Here is a 19,970-nt window from a genome sequence, read left to right as displayed (position 1 = left end):
GTATCCTCACAAGTGGTATAATAAAGGACAGAAGACATGGTTTTCCCAGGATCAAATTTACTCCTTTTTTTTGCTTTGCTCTCCTTAATTACTCAGGCCCAATATGTTATTAAAGATGATATTAGTAAGAAATCCTTAATATAATATACTGCACATCTCTTTCAGAAAAATATAGACAATCTTTTTATAATCGCTGCAGGTTGTTTACATATACAGTGATAGAAGAAAGATAATGTCTAGCCTTGAAAACTAGTCCCTGACTTAGCAAACAATTTAACTGCACTTCAGAAGAAATAACTGAGCTAGAACAGAGGCTTGGTGACAGAAAAATGTAACACAAGCTGGCTGCCAAGGAAAAATTCAAAGCTTCTGTCATTTTATACCCTGTATAAGGTTCTCCTTGCTGCCAGCTTGCTATGAAGAGTCATACAGACAACTTGATCTATGCATCTACATCTCTCCTTCTCCTGTGATCATTGTGGACAGCATTTCATACACTCTGCAGAACATCACACATTCTCTATAAACTCTGCAGCTCATTATACCTTCTCCATATACCCGAAGCATATCAAATAACCTTTAATACACTCTGCATCATATCACACTGTGTCCATACACTCTACAGCTCATTAGAGTGCGTTTTACAACATACTGCAGCATATCATCTATTCTCTGATACATCCTACAGAACATAACACCACCCCTTAAAGACTCTACAGTTTACTACACGTTTTCTCTTCCAGTCTGCAGTAAATTAAACATACACTGCATAGTGTTGATGCCTCTTTTTCATTGCAAATAAAAACAAGGACACCAATGTAAATTTCGCCAAATAAGGTCACAGTTTTAATTAAAAACAATAGGTGGTGGAGAAAGCAGGTTGCGAGTCAGCTAACAACTAATATCAAAAACCAATCAGTAGATGACCACATGGCCCTGAAACCACTGGACCCAGGATATAATTCTTCACAATTGGCCAGTACTAAATCTGGTGTCAGAGTGATCACACCCCCTCTCACAAAGACGTGCCTACACAACCAGGTCAAGAGCCCCCCCACACAAAAGCACCAAGAGCCACGGTACTCCAAAGGGGACAGTGACTTGCCGCTAATCAGCGGAAACACCATATGCATTAATCGCTGAATGCAATTCTTTCCCGCTAGCTGTGCCTCATCTGAAAGTAGGGAGAGAAAATGTTAATCAAGACGGGTAAATGGAAACACCACAGTGAAATATGAAGGGAGGGATGGGGTTTGTGCAACAAAAAGAGGCCCAGCAACCACTGGGGGGGGGGAGGGGTTAGGTACGATATACTTACATTCATCTTGCTGACATGAAAATGCCGACAAGATAAATGCTGGTATTTTAATTTGCCTGACAAAATACCAACATTGCAAGTTCTGATAGCCAAAATGCAGACAGTCACAATGCAGACATTAAGTCAGCAATGACAGCAGGTCCAGCGGCTACACAGCCGCTGGAGTCTCCAGCAGTAAACAGTGTTAAAAAAAGAGTGCATTTCACCTCCCCACCAGGATCTTCTATAGGGGAGAAAAAAACAGAAAGTCGGCAAGTATCACATCACCCATCCTCTAATACAGTCTGCAGCACATAACATCACCCATCCTCTCACACACTTTGCAGGTCATCACACATTCTCACATACAATCTGTGTCTCATTACACATTCTTTCATACATTCTACAGCATATCACACACTCTACATACACTCTAACACATCACACATTCTCTACATGCTGCAGCACATCACACACTTTCCCTACAATCTGCAGCACATCACACATTCTCTAATATATACTGCAGCACATCACACACTCTCCATACACTCTGTAGAACATCACAAATTCTCTAATACAATTTGCAGCACACCACACATTCTCTCATACACATCACACATCCTCTAAGCTCTTCTATTGCTACTCCTCTACTAACTACTTTGCTGCTTCCTTTTTCCATGGTACAAGAAAGCCTTTCTTCCCTCCATGCACCGAATCCACTTCTTGATGCTCTCTCTTTTCTATTTCCTTCTTTTACCCAGACTCAAGCCTCCATTGAGGGTCCGGCGGTGGAAGCGATTGTGGGGGTAGGTACGGCAGGAGCTGGATTGCAGTCAGACAAAAGTGTCTCTTGCTAGTATGACATGAAGCTGTATACTTAGCCTGAAGGGGTTCACGTGATCGCAAGCAGACCCCTTCACACATCACTGGCTTTTAATCCCAACTTGCACAAAAAGAAAGTGGAATTTGGGATTTGGCCTATATTATCGATGGAACAACTTCACAATTCTACAAATATATAAAAAAAAACTAAGACATTATCGAGGCTTGACAGAGCATTGAAATGTAAAGCTTTAAATGAATGAAGAGGGTATTCTACAGTGATAATAAAGTGGAGTCAGAAGTGAAGGTTTTACCACAATGTGCATTTTCTTTTGAACCTGCAACCACACAAAATGTAGTGCACAACAATTTTACTAGGGACAGTTTCCAAAAGCAGTAAGTGGGCATCCAAATTGTTATGTGCCATGTGGACAATAGACATATTTGCAGCGCTAGGTGCCCAAATGTTTTCTGACTTGGACTTTGGAAATTTGTTTGAGGGAGGTTGCTCAGTACTTATGAGTTACGACATTTACATGACACAATATATACGTAGTTTTATAGTTAGTTAAGTTGTAAGAAGATATATTTACATACAGTGTCAGACTGGGGCATGAAGGGCCCCCCCGGGGGACTGCAACGGTAGGGGCCCACCAGAGGGGGTGTGGCCAGCCATCATAGAGGCGATACCGACACTAGAGGGGGAGCAGTCAGCCCACGAAGGACAGCTAGCACCATTGAGTAGTATATAAAGAATACAGTGTGTATATTAGAGATGAGCGGGCTCGGATTGCGCTAATCCGACGGGATCCGAGCACTGTTCTAGTTGTTCCGGGGGAAAAAAAAAACGAAAGAGAGGCTATGACGTCCAAGTCTCGCGTCGGATCTCGCGAGACTCGGATGTCATAAATTCCCCGCTTGCGGCCGGCATTTTCATTAGGGGTCAGATCAGGGAAGGTTGTAGTAGTGGTGCTCCTGCTCCTGTGTCCTGTCACTCTGTCCTGCTAATTCAGTGGTTACTTTGTGGTGTGCTCTGTCCTGCTGATCAGTCCAGTGGTGCTTTGTAGTGGTGCTGCTGCTCCTGCTAAATCCAGTGGTGCTTTGTCCTGTGCTCTGTTCTGCTAAGGCCATTGTTATTTAAAAATTATTAAAAAGTTATAAAAAAATGTAAAAAAAATTATACAAAAATAATTTTAAAAAAGTATACAAAAATAATTTAAAAAATATATAATTTTTTTTTAAAAAAGTCTATAAAAATTTCTACTGCAATATATAAATACGTTCACTGTTCCTGCAGTCAAGAAATATTAGTACTGCAATATATAAATACGTTCACTGTTCCTGCAGTCAAGAAATATTAGTACTGCAATATATAAAAATACGTTCACTGTTCCTGCAGTCAAGAAATATTAGTACTGCAATATTTTACTACGTTTACTGTTCCTGCAGTCCAGAAATATTAGTACTGCAATATTTTACTACGTTCACTGTTCCTGCAGTCCAGAAATATATACTACCAGAGATTAAACTATAATGGAGTACAAAAATTTGGAGGATAAAGTAAGGAAAGATCAAGAACCACTTCCTCCTAATGCTGAAGCTGCTGCCACTAGTCATGACATAGACGATGAAATGCCATCAACGTCGTCTGCCAAGGGCGATGCCCAATCTCCTAGTAGAGGGCATGTAAAATCCAAAAAGCCAAAGTTCACTAAAATTAGCAAAAAAAAAAAAAAAAAAAAAAGAAATCATCTGAGGAGAAACGTAAACTTGCCAATATGCCATTTACGACAAGGAGTGGCAAGGAACGGCTTAGGCCCTGGCCCGTGTTCATGACTAGTGGTTCAGCTTCACCCAAGGATCTAAGCCCTCCTCCCCCCCCTCTAAAAAATTTAAGAGAGTTAAGCTGTCATCAACAACACAGCAAACAACTCTGCCTTCTAAAGAGATGGCATCACAAATCCCCAAGGCGAGTCCAAGGGTGTTGGTGGTTGCGAAGCTTGACCTTCCCATCACTGAACGGGAAGAGGTGGCTCCTTCCACCATTTGCAGCACACCCTCTGCATATGCTGGAAGGATCACCCACAGTCCAGTTACAGATTTGGATAATGAAGGTGTGAATGTTGTACACCGGGAGGAGGATATTGATGTAGCTGGCGCTGAGGAGGAACTTGACGAGGAGGATGCTGATGTGGTTATCTTAAATGAGGCACCAGGGGGGGAAACAGTTGTTGTCCATGGGAAGAAAAAGCCCATCGTCATGCCTGGCCAGAAGACCAAGAAATCCACCTCTTTGGTCTGGAATTATTTATATCCCAATCCGGACAACAAATGTATGGCCATATGTACCTTATGTAAAGCTCAAATAAGCAGGGGTAAGGATCTTGGACACCTAGGGACATCCTCCCTTATACGTCACCTGAAGAACCTTCATAATTCAGTGTTTAGTTCAGGACCTGTGTCTAGGACCGTCAGCAGTCCAGGGACACCTAAATCCCTTGGTCCTGTTGTATCCACACCAGCAACACCCTCCTCGTCAATTTTCTCCACTATCTCGATCAGAGATAGTCCTGCAATCCAGAAATATTAGTACCAGAGATTAAACTACGTTCACTGTTCCTGCAGTCTAGAAATATTAGTACCAGAGATTAAACTACGTTCACTGTTCCTGCAGTCTAGAAATATTAGTACCAGAGATTAAACTACGTACACTGTTCCTGCAGTCCAGAAATATTAGTAGCAGAGATTAAACTACGTTCACTGTTCCTGCAGTCCAGAAATATTAGTACCAGAGATTAAACTACGTTCACTGTTCCTGCAGTCCAGAAATATTAGTACCAGAGATTAAACTACGTTCACTGTTCCTGCAGACCAGAAATATTAGTACCAGAGATTAAACTACGTTCACTGTTCCTGCAGTCCAGAAATATTAGTACCAGAGATTAAACTACGTTCACTGTTCCTGCAGTCCAGAAATATTAGTACCAGAGATTAAACTACGTTCACTGTTCCTGATTGGTTTGTTAAAGTGCGAATGTCCTATTTCAACAACATCAGGGTGGGTGGGAGGGCCCAAGGACAATTCCATCTTGCACCTCTAGCAAACTCTTGCAAACTGCCATCCTGTCTGCCACTGCAGTGCCACTCCTAGATGGGCCACGTGTTTGTGCCGCCCACTTCTGTCGCTTAGTTTAGACATCCAGCTACCTCGGTGCAACAATATTGTGAGGTGTGAGGTGTTCAGAATAGACTGGAAATTAGTGGAAATGAATGTTATTGAGGTTAATAATAGTGTAGGAGTGAAAAAAAAACAAAAATATTTATTTTAGCACTTTTTATGCTTTTTTAAAAAAAAATCAGAACCCAAAACCCAAAATCAGAACGAAAACATTTCGTGGGGTGTTTTGGCAAAACAAATCAGAACCCAAAACCTCAAGCTAATCAGAACCCAAAACCCTAAAAGTGGCCGGTGCACACCCCTAGTGTATATAAAGAGTACACAGTCTTGACCTGCCTCTTAGATTGGGCAGAACAGTCACCGAAAATCAGTATTGTCCCACTAGACAAGGCTTGGCTAACCTGTGGCACTCCAGGTGTTGTGAAACTACAAGGGTATGCTGGGACTTGTAGTTTTACAACACCTGGAGTGCCACAGGTTAGTTAAGCCTGCCATAGACTCAGAGCATTAGACTGTCCTACCTGTTCTTGTCACTTTTAAAACCTGGGGCTGCTTGTTTCATTAGTTGCGGCTTGTCTGGGTCCAGGAATGTTGGGGGCCCTATTTGAAAAAAATAATGGGTACATTTAGAAAATTCCAACCACCCCCGGCGTTAAATCAATAGGACCCACAATTAATACTTAAGCCTTCCTCCAGCCCCAACATTAAAGTAATAGTATTCCCATTTAATAAACCTATTTCCCTCCCTCCAGACAGTCCCTGCAATAAATGAATCACATTTACGTATAATAAATATACCTATTTCTCACAGCCATCACTGCCATTAAATAATTCATATTCACATTTAATAAATAGACCTCATGTTCCTCAAACTCAGCCCCACATTCAATTAATAGCCCCGAAACCACCCCATCTTAAATTAATAGTCCTTACTATATAATTAAATTGCCCCACATTCATCCTACAAGCAAAATAGCACCCATTATTTAGCCACCTTCTACCACACACACATTACATTGCCACAAGCCTGCTGTGCCATCTGACACACATTACTGTGCCCCTTCATCACCATGCTGTGCCTCCTTATGATCACACTGCGCCCTCCATGCTGCTTTGGCCCTCCTTCACACTGCCATGCTGCTTTGGCCCCCTTTCACACTCTGCCATGCTGCTTTGGCCCCCCTTTCACACTCTGCCATGCTGCTGTGCTCCCCCTTCTCACACTCTGCCCTGCTGTCTGTGCTCCCCCTTTTCACTCTCTGCCATGCTCCCCATCTTCATTCTCTGCAATTCTCCCCCTCTTCACTCTCTGTTATGCTCCCCCTCTTCACTCTCTGCCATGCTCCCCCTTTTTACTCTCTGCCATGCTTTCCCTTTTCACTCTCTGCCGTGCTCCCCCTTCACTCTGCCGTGCTCCCCCTTCACTCTGCCGTGCTCCCCCTTCACTCTGCCGTGCTCCCTCTTCACTCTGCCATGCTCCCCCCCTTGCTTCCATTCCTTCACTTACCTTTTCTATCGGCTTCTTTCTTCTCTTCTGTCTTCTGTCTTCTTCCAAACTCCCCTCTGCGGCGCTCCTCACTTAACGTCAGGCATGATGACATCACGCCCGACATTAAGTGCGGACGGAGCAGAGAGGAGTCGGTGAGCGCCGCGGTCATGTGAGGTTTTTTTTATTTCTTTTTTTTTTTTTTAAAGTTTCCCACTCCCCCCCACCAAAGGAGAGGGGAGCGATCAGGGTCGGGGCCTACCAGGGGATAGCCCCTTCCCCCGGTGGCCCAGCCGGACCCTGTTTACATAGAGTCCAACCTGTCATCCTCAAAATGTGTAGTCAGTATAGTTTGCATTCTTTGTCATTATGTAAAAGTGTATGATGATAAGGTTAGAGCTGCTACGGTTGTAGGTGTAGTAGAATCCATGGTTGAAGGGTTCTGTATATCTATAACTCGGTTTCGTGTCCATGCAAATGAAGCTCTTAGAAGTAAATACAATGGTCACTTATTTAAAAAATGCATTTTTAATAAAATATACGCTTTATATAAATAATAAATACAATTGTGGTAGTGAGAATGGTCTCTGATATGTAAAACTTCTGATCACAGAAAAAAAAATGTTGTTTGTCCTAAAGTCTTTTAACCCTTTTCTGCAATGGAAATCTATTGCATCTAACAGTAAATTTTTAATCTAACTTCACTCTTCCCATCATATAAAGTGCTAATTATTATACAAAACTTGGTTTGCTGCTCATAGCATATGAAATTCGGATTTGTGGCCATAGTTGTTGTGAAAATATGTTGTGGACTTTTGTTTTGTTTTGGTTTGTTCTTTCTTTTTAAAGTGTCTCTGACAGTTTGCTAATGGACATTGAAAATCTTTATATTTAAATTGTAATGGTTAATTTACATTAAGCATTATTAGTATTGTACTAGTTCCCATGCATAGAGATTACTATTGAATCTTTAAAAAAATGGATTTGCTCATTATTTACAAACTTTTCTTTGACCTACCATTGCGAGTCTAGTATTAGTGTGTTAGTAATAGTATCTAGTATACAATAGCATTCTACTTACAAAGTATTGGTATGAACAGTGTATAAACGGTACAATTATTTACTATTATATCTCGAACATATGGTATTAAAGATAAATTGCAATATCACAGGCAAATTCATAACAGGCTTTTTTTGCAGCAGAAACATAAATGTGAAGTGATGTCATCAAGGTCAGTCTTGGTTCATAAGTTAGTGTCCACTCTTTTTTAAGTATATTGAGCGTGGATTGTTCTTTAGCTTCTTAACTTCACCTTGGACAGTATATTTCATCAGTCTGGATCAAAGAGCATATACAGTGGCAGTGTATAGTTCATTCATTTGGAGTGATTGTTCCATTTTGAGTAACATCAGCTTACAAACTATGAAATGAAAAACTGTGGATCTCTAAAACACTGGATTCAGAGAGCAGACGGTCCATTTTTTACTTTTTATTCCTTTCTGTCATGGCCTTTCCATGATTTATGGCGTCCATAAAGCCTTCAAATGCTCCTTTGAGGTTTCCACTGTGGAAAGAGCTATACTGTGTAAACATTAAGAAGGTCTGTATTGAGATTATTTTTGGCAGCTCTGATTCCATAGGTGACATATTCAGATAATGCCACCCCACATCTCCCTCCAATATATTTACAATACAACTGTACAAAAGAAAGAGGGCACACACTATAAGTCATATCTTAGTAGCTGAATTAGAAGTCTTTCTTTACATTTGTGTTAGAGGGTGACTTGGTTGTCTGATACAGAAGATATTTTGCAAACCAATGTAACAATTTTACATAGATGTCAAATTGGGTGCAGAAGCTCTTAGAGATTCCACTGTATTGTTTATTAGTTTCTTCTCTGTTGTATCTAGTCTGATGTGACATTGGCAGGTTGATGCTTTGCTGTAGGTAACTGAGTGTTTGCTGGATTTTTTATACTTGTTAAAACAGTTGGCAAATCTCTTAAAGATAAGGTAAAATATTTCACAGATATTGAGGAGAATGCAGATGCCCGAGGCTGCTACCATAAAATATGTAAAAACTTTCTTTTCGGTTGGCCGTGCAATGTAGCAATCTACAACGTTGGGACAGGGGTCCACATTAGTACACTTGACAAGACGTGGAAGATCAAAGCTGTCCCACATTGTATGCAGTATATACAGGAAGGTGATTTCAATGCCAGTTTTAAAGAACAGGCTTGAAAGATAGGTCCACCATAGACCACCATGTTTCTTGCCTGTATTCGAGTATAACTTAGAACACTGCTCTCCATTTTTTATCCGGTTTTTTTTCTCTCGGTCTTCTCTATAAGCTACATGCATAATTACCAAGAGGGAAGGACAGGTCACAAATATTAGCTGTAAAGCCCAAAGTCGGATATGAGAGATAGGGAAGTAGTGGTCATAGCAGACATTGGTGCAGCCTGGTTGCCTGGTGTTGCAATCAAAATCTTTTTGCTCATCTCCCCAAACTTTCTCTGCTGCAACCACATACACAAGAACTCGGAATACAAAGACCACTGATAGCCAAATGCGTCCAAATGCTGTTGAATACTTATTCACACCACTTAGTAGACCCTGTAATGTCTTCCAATCCATTGTGGACTAGATACCTAAACATACAAAAAGAAGATAAGATTTACATTTTAATATTTTAATAAACTGAAGAAAAAAACAAGCACATCATCCAGCAACTAATATAAAAGGGATATACTTTCTTATTTACATTACACATAATATTTTAAATAGCTTAGTCAGATGAAGCATCCCACTGATGCCTTTAATTTGACACTTCATAAAGTCTCACCATAACAGATGATTCAATGGCTGTCACTAAAATTATTTTGATTATCTCTGTATCTGTTGTGCTTTGGTTTATTGTATTTGCTTGTGCACTTATTTGCTTTATTTTACTGAGGGAATATATTGCATGGTGCTATACAATTCGTTAGACAAAGTTATATGCAATAACCATAAAGGAATGTACAAATGAAGCAGAGAGTGAGAGGACTCCCAAAAAGGAGATATTGCAAATGAAAGGCAAAGTAAAAATTATAATTTTGTACAAGGTCAGGTTTGTTAAGGGCTCAGTATTGTTATTTGCAGTGTTAATAAAGATCATTACCATGCAAGCAAATGTATTGGATAAGTGGAAGAATGTGAAAAATTGAGGCTAAGGAACAATATATTGTTGGAATAGGTAAAAATGTAAAGAGAAAAAGTAAGCGATAAAGAGTTAACTATTGAAATGAGAGCACTAAGCACACAAAATTTTTAGAATTTGAAAAAAGTACATTACACGTGTTGGCTGAGTGAGACAATATGATGTCTTCCTATTGTGACATTCTCTACCAGTCTGACACTTTTTTTTGCATTCCTGAGATGAATGTTATTCCTAGTTCATTAGCTGTTCAGTTATAGAAATACTGGTCAGACATACCAACTGTGGTGCAGGCTATCATTAAATCTATAAATAAACCAGGTCATGGAAGACTAAAATGTTAGAAGCTTTTCTGTTTGAACATCAAACCCTCCACTAAATCATATTATACCTAATTATAGTTTTTAAAGTTTATGGCTGAAATCCATGACTTGCAAATCACAAGCAGGGATTGTTTCAGCTGGTCTAATACATTACTCACACTGTAGGTAGAAATTTCATGACAGCACTGATGCAGCATAGATGAGGACATGGCTACTGTGACACCTGTATTTGTTATGCTAATGTCTTCCAGATCCTATTATAAGACAGTTGTAGAAAATGGGCCTAATTTACGCACCCCAAATAGCTGAGATGCAGTGCAAAATCTTCTTTCATAGTGCCATGACAGCATTTGGGAGGAGCAGAAATATGTATCGGTCAATGGCATGAGTTAGGCAGCATGCAGGTGTTCCTTGCAATTTGTGGAATAAGCACAACATTGTGCCTATTTTTGCTGAGCAATCAAAAACAAGATTTAATTTTGCAGAGAGAAATTACTGAAATAAGATAAAGGGATGGGGATGGCACATATTTAATGGTGCTATTTGTTGTGCAGAGTGATACTGGGCCATTTCCACTCCACAAAAGGACTTTTTGTATGAGCTCTGAGCTTGCAGAGATAGGGTCACATCTATAGTTTTATTACAACGCATTTTGCGATTTCCAGCTGCACTTCAGGGGAGAAGCACATTTCTGTGCACACTTTGTCAAGTGTAAAACAAAGCTTCAAACACACAACGTGTCACATTTAATAAAGACAGTCCCAATGTCCTCTCACACTTATGGCAAATTTAAGCCACAAAAAAGGCTACACCATGTAGTATTTTAGGATAAAATGGAAATGCTTAATTTAATGAAAGGGGTGTTTATAATGCAGTAGGAGACTGGATTTTTGATCACTGACACTTTTACACAGTGCACTTCTTAAAATGTTCCCATGCATCTTGATGTCAGCATAGTGGGTCAGCTAGGGTAGACCATCTAGGCCCAAAGACTCAAAAATCCAAGGCATTTTGTGCTGTTCATCCATTGCACATTATAAATCAGGTCCAATTAATTTTATTAAAAAAAGACAAGGGTCTGATTAAGGGTTCCAGCCACCCTAGGCTAAAGCTGAGTACACACTACAGAAAATTACTGCAGATTCAATTTCTGTAACTGTTTTACCAATACCTGAATGTACCGATGAGCATGCAGATCTATGTGTACACACCTACATGATTTATCTTCAGATCTGTGCTCTTCATCACTCATAACCATCTGCTGAAAGATCGTGACTCTGCACATTCTTTAGGGATCTGCCTACACTGCTGGTCGTGAGTACACACTTCCACATGTGCCCGACATCGTTACATTGTTGATAGTGATTTTTAGTCAGTTTATAAATTCAAATCAAGCGACACGATGTGTTTTGGTACAATAAAACATGATCGTGGGAGCGTACACACTAATGTGATATCAGACCTAACAGTTGTTTATCACGTGATTGGCACAATAATTAGTTGAAAAACCTGTGCCACTCCCATAGTGCCACTCCCAATCCTAATGTTTACAAGCAGCAACGTTTGTATTCAGCAACGTAAACAGGTTAGCAGACTGTCAGTGAGGACTGGGGTTCTTAGTCTGGTCTCACAAGATGTGGTAAACCTTATCTTGTAAGACAAGACTAAGAACCATGTCCTGCTATTGGATTTGCTGTCAGGTTGCCTGCCACATAAGGGTGACTGTCACCAGGACCATAAATATATATAAAAATATAACAGCAAAAAAAGTCGAAAAATCCAGATAAGGGAAACAAAGTGATTGTAAAACATTGTTTATAGGATTTTAATTCCTGCATGAGCAAAGCTGACAGTGTTCTCAGTAACTCTACCCCTAAAAGGATAGCATCCATCCATGTGATAATGTAAGGCTTCACTCATACTACTATGAATTCACAATAGATGTGAAAATCACACTATTGTGTGATATTCACAGCTATGTGTGGATTCTTTGACAGAACTAGAAAAAACTCATTGCGAGATGAGTGGAAATTAAATTATAGAATGTTTAAACAGCAAATACAAATAATTATGTGTCTAGGAATAGTGAACTTTGTACCTATTTAGTTTGAATAAGAAGCTTTACTTTGGGTTATATACTATTAACCTTCCTATTCTATATACAGTGAACAAATTGTTTAACAATACTGTACACAGAGTTGATTTGATGTATAAGGCAAATGACCAAATGATTTATAATTGCTCTTGCTATGATGTGAAGTATATTTGTTTTACATCTCTGCACTTCCACATAACAGGATTATTACACCCTCTGTAAATAAACACATAAAGGAGATTGGACATTATCAATAATATGTCTGATAAGTCTTATTTGCTTTTAAAGGCGCTAAGTCTTTGAAATATTTTTTCAGAGCACTAGCAGGACATGAGTAGAGTAAGTAAATGTACTTTGAAGCCAATGGTGAAAATGAGTGCCAATAAATATTGTATTTGCAAAGATTTTCTTATTATTCATTTATTTCTGCACATATACATGTTACACTTCTGTAAGACTGTACTGTGAATCATAGATTTTTTTCACGGAGTGATATTATGCTTTTGCAGTGACTACAGAGATTTTGGGTGCGTTTGCAAATATGTGTAGGGAAAATGTGTAAAATGCATGCAAACTAACATATGTTTAGATGCATTTTAGTGATCTATTTTTATGAATTTTTCTTACACTTTTAAAGCATAGGATTTAATAACAAAAAATCTGTTGTACTGATAGCATGTATTAATGCATGAGAAATATGGTGTGTCACTTTCTAGTATTTTAAATGCAACATTAAAATTTTAAAATGGTAGGAATAAGCCAATGAAAAACAATTCATCCTAATTTTAAAGCTATTTTCAGATGATAATGGCTGAAAAGATCATTGTCAGCATATAGGTGTGGACAAGCCTATAATGTGATGTCTACTATTAGTTTAGCACATCAATGGACTTTTTATTTATGTGTGGTTTTGTTTATCAGATCAAGCTGACATTTTTACATCCAGATTCAAATTAATTTAAACAATATTCTGGAATTTGGACAAAGTGCTGTTCTCATTCCCAGTCACCCCTCTGCTCCCAATGCCGCGCAGAAGAGGTCTCTGCTCCACTCATTTTAGAGCAGAGTGGGGCCTCAGGTGGAGCTAGGTATTTGTAGAGAGGGACAACCTCACCTCTGGGCCCCATAGCCACCAGATTCCCTGAATCCCCTGATTCCCTTAGTGTAATGTCCCTTGTTTAGGAATTTCCTAGTGTGGCTTTTGACTGTATATGAGTGCCCAGCACTTTGAGATATGCCACATGATACTCACAGTACTTTGCACCATCTTTAAAATATAAACATTAATGGTACATATAAGAATGTGTCTTTTGAAAAGAGGTACATTTAGAACTGTTGTATCACAGCTTTAACACACATCAAAATAAGGAACATTGTCCTCTATGAAGACCTGATGTCCTGTACACTTCAGAATTCTATGTGTGCAATATTATGCTGTGTTATCAATAAATGGTCATGTATAAAATTATTCATAGCTAACAATGTTCTCTATTATGATATGATTATGGCCGCATTACTGCACAGCTAAACGCATGTCATTGCAACTGAATATGGGTATACACTGCATGCACTCATGCTGTTAGTGGTCACGTACATGAAGAATTGAACTACTTCCATATCAGCAGGATAAGATGGTTACATTACTGTACCATTACTCACCCTTCTCACTGAGGTGAGGAGCCATTATATTTGGCAAGGAGTGGAGCTGCTAAATGTTTGCTCATTGAGAGGCAAAAATGTATAGGAGAGATCAGCAGACAGACATCTGGGTGTATAGTTTCACTCATAAAACTTGTTGGGCAGGTTTCTTTTAAAAGTATGCTTTGTTAGACTGAGGAAATATCACTAGAAAAGTGAGGAAAAAATAAGAGAGTGGAACTTTGCATTACTAATACTTCATTACAAAGTTGATCTTCCTGTGACATGCTATAAACATATTTTTTTACTTTGTTTTAAATACTGAGCTATATTGCTACTTTAACTACTATTACTACTACTACTACTACTACTACTACTACTACTACTATTATTTGTGTAATAATAATAATAGTGGGATATGGGAGTTGCTGCTTTCATACTGGAGGGGTGACTTATTACTAAGCTGGAAATAGAATTCATCTTTTACAATTGTCCTACTTTTTTTTCTTTAGTGATATTTTTTCTCACGGTATGGCACACCCATGTAAAACATCCAAATATGATCAAATGGGCTTTCACTGGCCTTAGGGTATATACTATTTTATTATTGTCCTGGCTTTTAGATTGTCTTTGTCCAGCTATAAAAGCATGCTGGGAGATTATAAAAAAAATAAGAACAACTGGTTGGCCAAGCATAGATCACATGACTTTTTATTGTTTCTCATGAAGGGCAATGAGCAGGTGCTCCTGTAGCAGGAACTTAGCGCTTATCCAATAGATTGTAAGCTTTTGAGCAGGACATTCTGTCCTCTTTGTTAATGTTCAATTGTATTACTTTGTTTGTTCTCAGTTGTAAAGTGCTACAGCATATAATGGTGCTAAATAAAAGCATAATAATAATAATAATAATAATAATAATAATAATAATAATAATAATAATAACTAATATTATTATTAAAATTATTATTATTATTATTATTATTATGTTTTTTGCTAGGTTAAGGAAAACACTGCATAAAAGTGCAGTTTCCTAGGCTAATGTTCATGGGCACACAAAGCATCCATATGCTGTTAGTCTTAGGCAGGGCCGTAACAAGGGCTGTGCGACAGGGGCGACTGCCCAGGGCGCAACGCTGAAGGGGGGTGCATTTTAGGACTATTTTAGGTTAATTTGGTTAAAATTGAGGGCTAGGGGGGGCAGCATTTGTCTTTCTTGCCCCGGCACTAGAATTCTAAGTTACGGCTCTGGTCTTAGGGCTAGATTTACTAAACTGCAGGTTTGAAAAAGGTGGAGATGTTGCCTATAGCAACCAATAAGGTTCTAGTTATCATTTATTTAGTACATTCTGTAAAATGACAGCTAGAATCTGATTGGTTGCTATAGGTAACATCTCCACATTTTCAAACCCGCAGTTTCGTAAATCTAGCCCCCAGGGTCCTGGATCTCCCTGGACCCCTTGTGGCTTCTGGTACTGTTACAGCTTTATATGCTATGGCTATTGATACTTCCTGCTTGTGTATTAGAATGTGTTTTAGTGGTTTGTGAGGTATATGTGTGTATTTTATGATAATCTTTGTCTGCAAGGCTGGTGCATATGTATGTGTCTATGATCTTAAAAATGTGCAACATTTTAAAACAAATCTTGTTTGTTCTTCTTTAGCATGTTGCAATATTTGGATGTATGGATTAGGTGTGTAATGGCAAACCAGTGCAACAAAAATATATTACTGCAGTACTCTCATTACAATAATGGATAGTAAACCAAAAAATATTATTAATATAAAGTGGCATCCAAATCACTCTAAAAACATACTCTAGTGTGACATAAACTAATATTTTACAAGTGTCACTGACATTTTCACATATCTGAAAAGGAATATTTAAAACATCTTGCATGTTTTGTTAACTTTTGACACAGATCCATACTGCATAGCTCTGGCTTAAAATAACTGCATAATAAATTCTTTACACAAAATCAAGTTAACTTGCGAAACTCCAAAAATGTGTACACACACTGCAAATGTAAGTTGTTTCCTTTTGTGTCATCATGCACCTATTTCTGTGTGAAGTTCAGATTGTACCAAAAAGCACATAACTTAGAAATTCAAGATAGTAGTTATAAAAAATGTTTCTCATCCTAATGGGCAGAGATTGAAAGATGGACCATTTCTTGCTAAATGTGGGCTAGCTGAAGTTGTGCCTTGTGCCAAATGCATAACAGAGTGTTCTTGTAGGAAATAATATTTAAATGAGTTGAAGATTGCGCATGTAGATAAGTGTTTCGGTTTAGCGATGGCCACAGAGTTTCTTTATTCCTGCAAAATGACTGAAAAATTGGACATTTGTATTACTTTCAATGAGAAACCTTTTCTACCATACAGGTGCAATTATTAGAAAGAGCTCATCTCTCATCCCTAGATTGAAATATACAGATATAACACATAAGATGAAGACTTTACTAGAATCCCTATATAGCATGACTGGTTTAAGACATAAATGAGGTTTCAATTAGTAGAATTTTGGGATATAAATGGAAATGATAAAATTTTTACTTTTGTCTACATGCTTATTCCCAACTTTTACTGGAATACTGTAAAAGGTCACAATAAGCATCTGCATACAGATATGTAAAAGGTGTGTAGAGTGGGTGTTCACATGTCTCATGCTTAAGAACACCGTGAGATAGTGAGGAACCAGATTCTGACGCTGCTGAGGAAGCGGAGGCTTTGTGAAGACTATTGGCTTGCTGAATCAGAGATATCGGCCATTTACTCCTTATGTAGATTTAGACAATAGGTAATATGAAGAGTATAAATAAAATAATATGAAAAAATATTAGTGCCATAACTAAGGAAACACGAGTCCTAAAACAGGTGCAATTCTTACTTGATCTTTCAGATATTTTTATGTTCAATTCTGTTGAAATTTTCATTCAGTTCCAATTAGAAACTGACCCTATACTGCTCATCTTTGTTAATGCAGAGATATGAATTGTGTCAGTGGTTGTTTGGTGTTCTTTTTCTTAATACTGGGGGTCCTGCCTATGAAACCTCATAGTTCTGCTATCTGCTATTAATTAGAAAAATTAAATTTTTGCTAGAGTTGTCCTTATTATATATAAAGTATTAATATGATTAATCTTATTTTGAACACATATCTTATTTCCCAATAACTATATGTTAAGAAAAAATATTGAATTTCAAGAGAAACATATTGAAAACTAGCTATATTATTATTTCAAAATTAAACCATAGGTTCTAGCTAATTACATGATTTAATTTGAGTCCTTGTCTTAAAAACGATTTATGGGTTGCGGGGTATTTATTACTTTCCAGCATTCTTTATCCAACTATACTATTTGCTGTGGAATTCATCCTCTCAAAAGAGAGTAATTTGTTTCTCATCAGTTGTTTGTATGTTTTTAGAAATAGAGCCGCTACATGAAAGGGGACTATAATTTTAGGGACCCACAGATACAATACTGAATGTTTTGATTCTAACCATACAGCTGTTTTAGGCGTATAGCAATACATTCACAAATCATTTAGAATTTCATTAGCAGGTCTTATCGAGTCTAACAGCTGATTACAATACTTCCTACAGTAAAGCAAAAGTATTATAAGTTTATACCTTTGCTCCTCTGTAGAACAACAACACACTTTGCAAGTTAAGAACGCCACTGGTACAAATGTCTATAAAAAACAAAGGTGAGGAAATATAATTAGAGCGTGTTGGATCCAAATAAAATTAAGACATTTAAAATCTTATTTAGAGCTGGTATTCTCATATATTTTCTATAAAATTACTTGTTGTGTTATTGTTATTATTATTATTTATTCATTTATTTATGTATGAGGCGCCACAGGTTCCATAGTGCCGGATACAGAAGCAAGTAACAAAGAGATTGGGGAATACACATAAGTAGCATAGATGAGTATGAGTAATGCTATGGGGACTCACACAGAGCACAGCAAAATACATGACAGGACAAACAAGAAGTCAGACAGTAGACAGACATGGGACAATAGGTGTTGACACTTTGTAAGATCTAGCATTATCATGTTGAGGGATAAAAGAGAATAAAAAGAAAATAGTGGAGGGTTATTAATTAGACTATATACCATCAAGGTCTGATCTAGGAAAGTGCCATATGACCAGATCAATAGAAAAATGTGAGAGACGGTAAAGACTAGTAGAAACTGAACAAGGAGTGACACGGATTAATATATAACAGGTAAAGGTACAGATAGCAGCTGTTTACAACACATGAGAAGATCTTTTTAAGCAAACATTTATCAACCTTGAAATATGTTTCTAAATTTTGCAGGATTCAAATCAAAAGCATTAAAGTCCTACCTGTATGGCAGTGATAGGAGAAGAATCGTAATAGACTTGAATGTAATACAGTTGCAGAGTGACTGTGTGCTACTCCTTCAGACCTTGCCGGGGTGTGACCAAGGAAATACCTTAACAGGTTGTACCTTGTTGAGAGTCGGATGCATAGAACTAGATAGGGGGATGGGTAAGAGAGAAAGTTGAAAACATGTTTTACAGCTGTGTATATTTGCATAATCATTTACAAAAACTTAAAAAGTGACATTCTTGTTCTTACCTTTTAATTAATCAAACTCACATAAGCATGAATATTGTGTATCTGTAATATGCAGTGCAAAGTTATGGAACTAAAAATAGTTTATTTTTAATTTAAGTAGCTGTGAATCTCATGCATTTCCTTATTAGAATAATTTGTTGTTGATATTTCAAGAGACAGAAGACAGATACAATATGTTACCAACCATTGATTTCCCAGCTGAATTGTAATAATTATTGTCATTGGTTTGGCAGCAGAGGGAAACATCTGACCAATGAAGAAATTGCATCAAGGGACGTGAGGGGCCATGGTACCCGGAGCAAGTGCACATTACGTTCCTCCACTCACCCCACTAGTGAAGTGTACCAGGGAAGAGGCGTAGCTAGCATGCGGGGCAAGTTGATGTGATAATAAGCCCAGAAGGGGCAGTGTCAGACTGGGGATGAATGGCACGCTGGTGGAATGCATTTGCTTGTGACAATAAAACAGTATGTATGCATTATGTGGTTGACAGGACATGCTGTGTTTTGTAGCTCCACAACACTGAAGGGCTAGAGGTACTGATAAAAGTAGAGTGTCAGTGACAGAAGGCCAACTTACCTTGCAGCTTTTATTTTAGCTTGTGTGTTTTGCCTCTGTAGCTTCTCTGGAGCAGTATAGGGGAGCTGAATACATCCACATGGGAAGCTTATATTGCTATACAAAGTAAATAAGCTATAGAATAACAAGTCTGATATTTTAAGGTATCTTAATAAAATGAAAAAGACATTTCACAAGAGCTAAATAAAAAAAAACATTTATAAATTTATTTTGATAGATACAACGGGCTTGATTCATTAAGGCATGCAAAATTAATGTAATGTGTGTTTCTTTTAAAATGCATGTAATTTAAGCATATGCACATCCATATTCAACTACAAGCTCATCTGAAAAAACATCTCTTGTTGAATATAGGTGTAGGTATGCTCTGCATATCATCTTCTATTCATATAGCGCCATTGGAGCTTACAGTCTAAATTCCCTAACATACACACATTCAGAGACTAGGGTCAATTTGATAGCAGCCAATTAACCTACCAGTATGTCTGTGGATTGTGGGAGGAAACTGGAGCACCTTAATGAAACCCACTCAAACACAGGGAGAACATACAAACTCCACACAGATAAGGGCATGTTCCGGAATCAAACTCATGACCCCAGTGCTGTGTTCTATATTTGCCCTGTTGGCCTTGTCTCATACGCTTGGTTATACAAAACTGAGGTATCTGCAGGAGAGGGGGGGGCATAGTAGGGGAGTAGTGTGTGGATTAAACAAGTGTAAGTACCTAACCCTAGTCCC

General features: G+C 38.2%; 1 protein-coding gene across 1 annotated transcript; it reads right to left on the bottom strand.

The window, feature by feature from the left end:
• Positions 1-7,292: 7,292 nt before the first annotated feature.
• Positions 7,293-18,970, bottom strand: LOC142109661 (gap junction beta-3 protein-like). Its single transcript, XM_075193726.1, has 3 exons — positions 18,837-18,970; positions 18,397-18,546; positions 7,293-9,435 (listed from the first exon to the last, which is right to left on the bottom strand). The coding sequence occupies exon 3, from the start codon at positions 9,419-9,421 to the stop codon at positions 8,615-8,617; it is 807 nt and encodes a 268-aa protein (XP_075049827.1). The 5' UTR covers positions 9,422-9,435; positions 18,397-18,546; positions 18,837-18,970; the 3' UTR covers positions 7,293-8,614.
• Between the last annotated feature and the right edge of the window lie 1,000 nt (positions 18,971-19,970).

This window comes from Mixophyes fleayi, assembly GCF_038048845.1.
Source record: "Mixophyes fleayi isolate aMixFle1 chromosome 2 unlocalized genomic scaffold, aMixFle1.hap1 SUPER_2_unloc_5, whole genome shotgun sequence".
NCBI classification, from domain to species: Eukaryota; Metazoa; Chordata; class Amphibia; order Anura; family Limnodynastidae; genus Mixophyes; species Mixophyes fleayi.
Note: the sequence above shows the minus strand (reverse complement) of the source record. Positions and strands in the feature narration are given on the sequence as shown.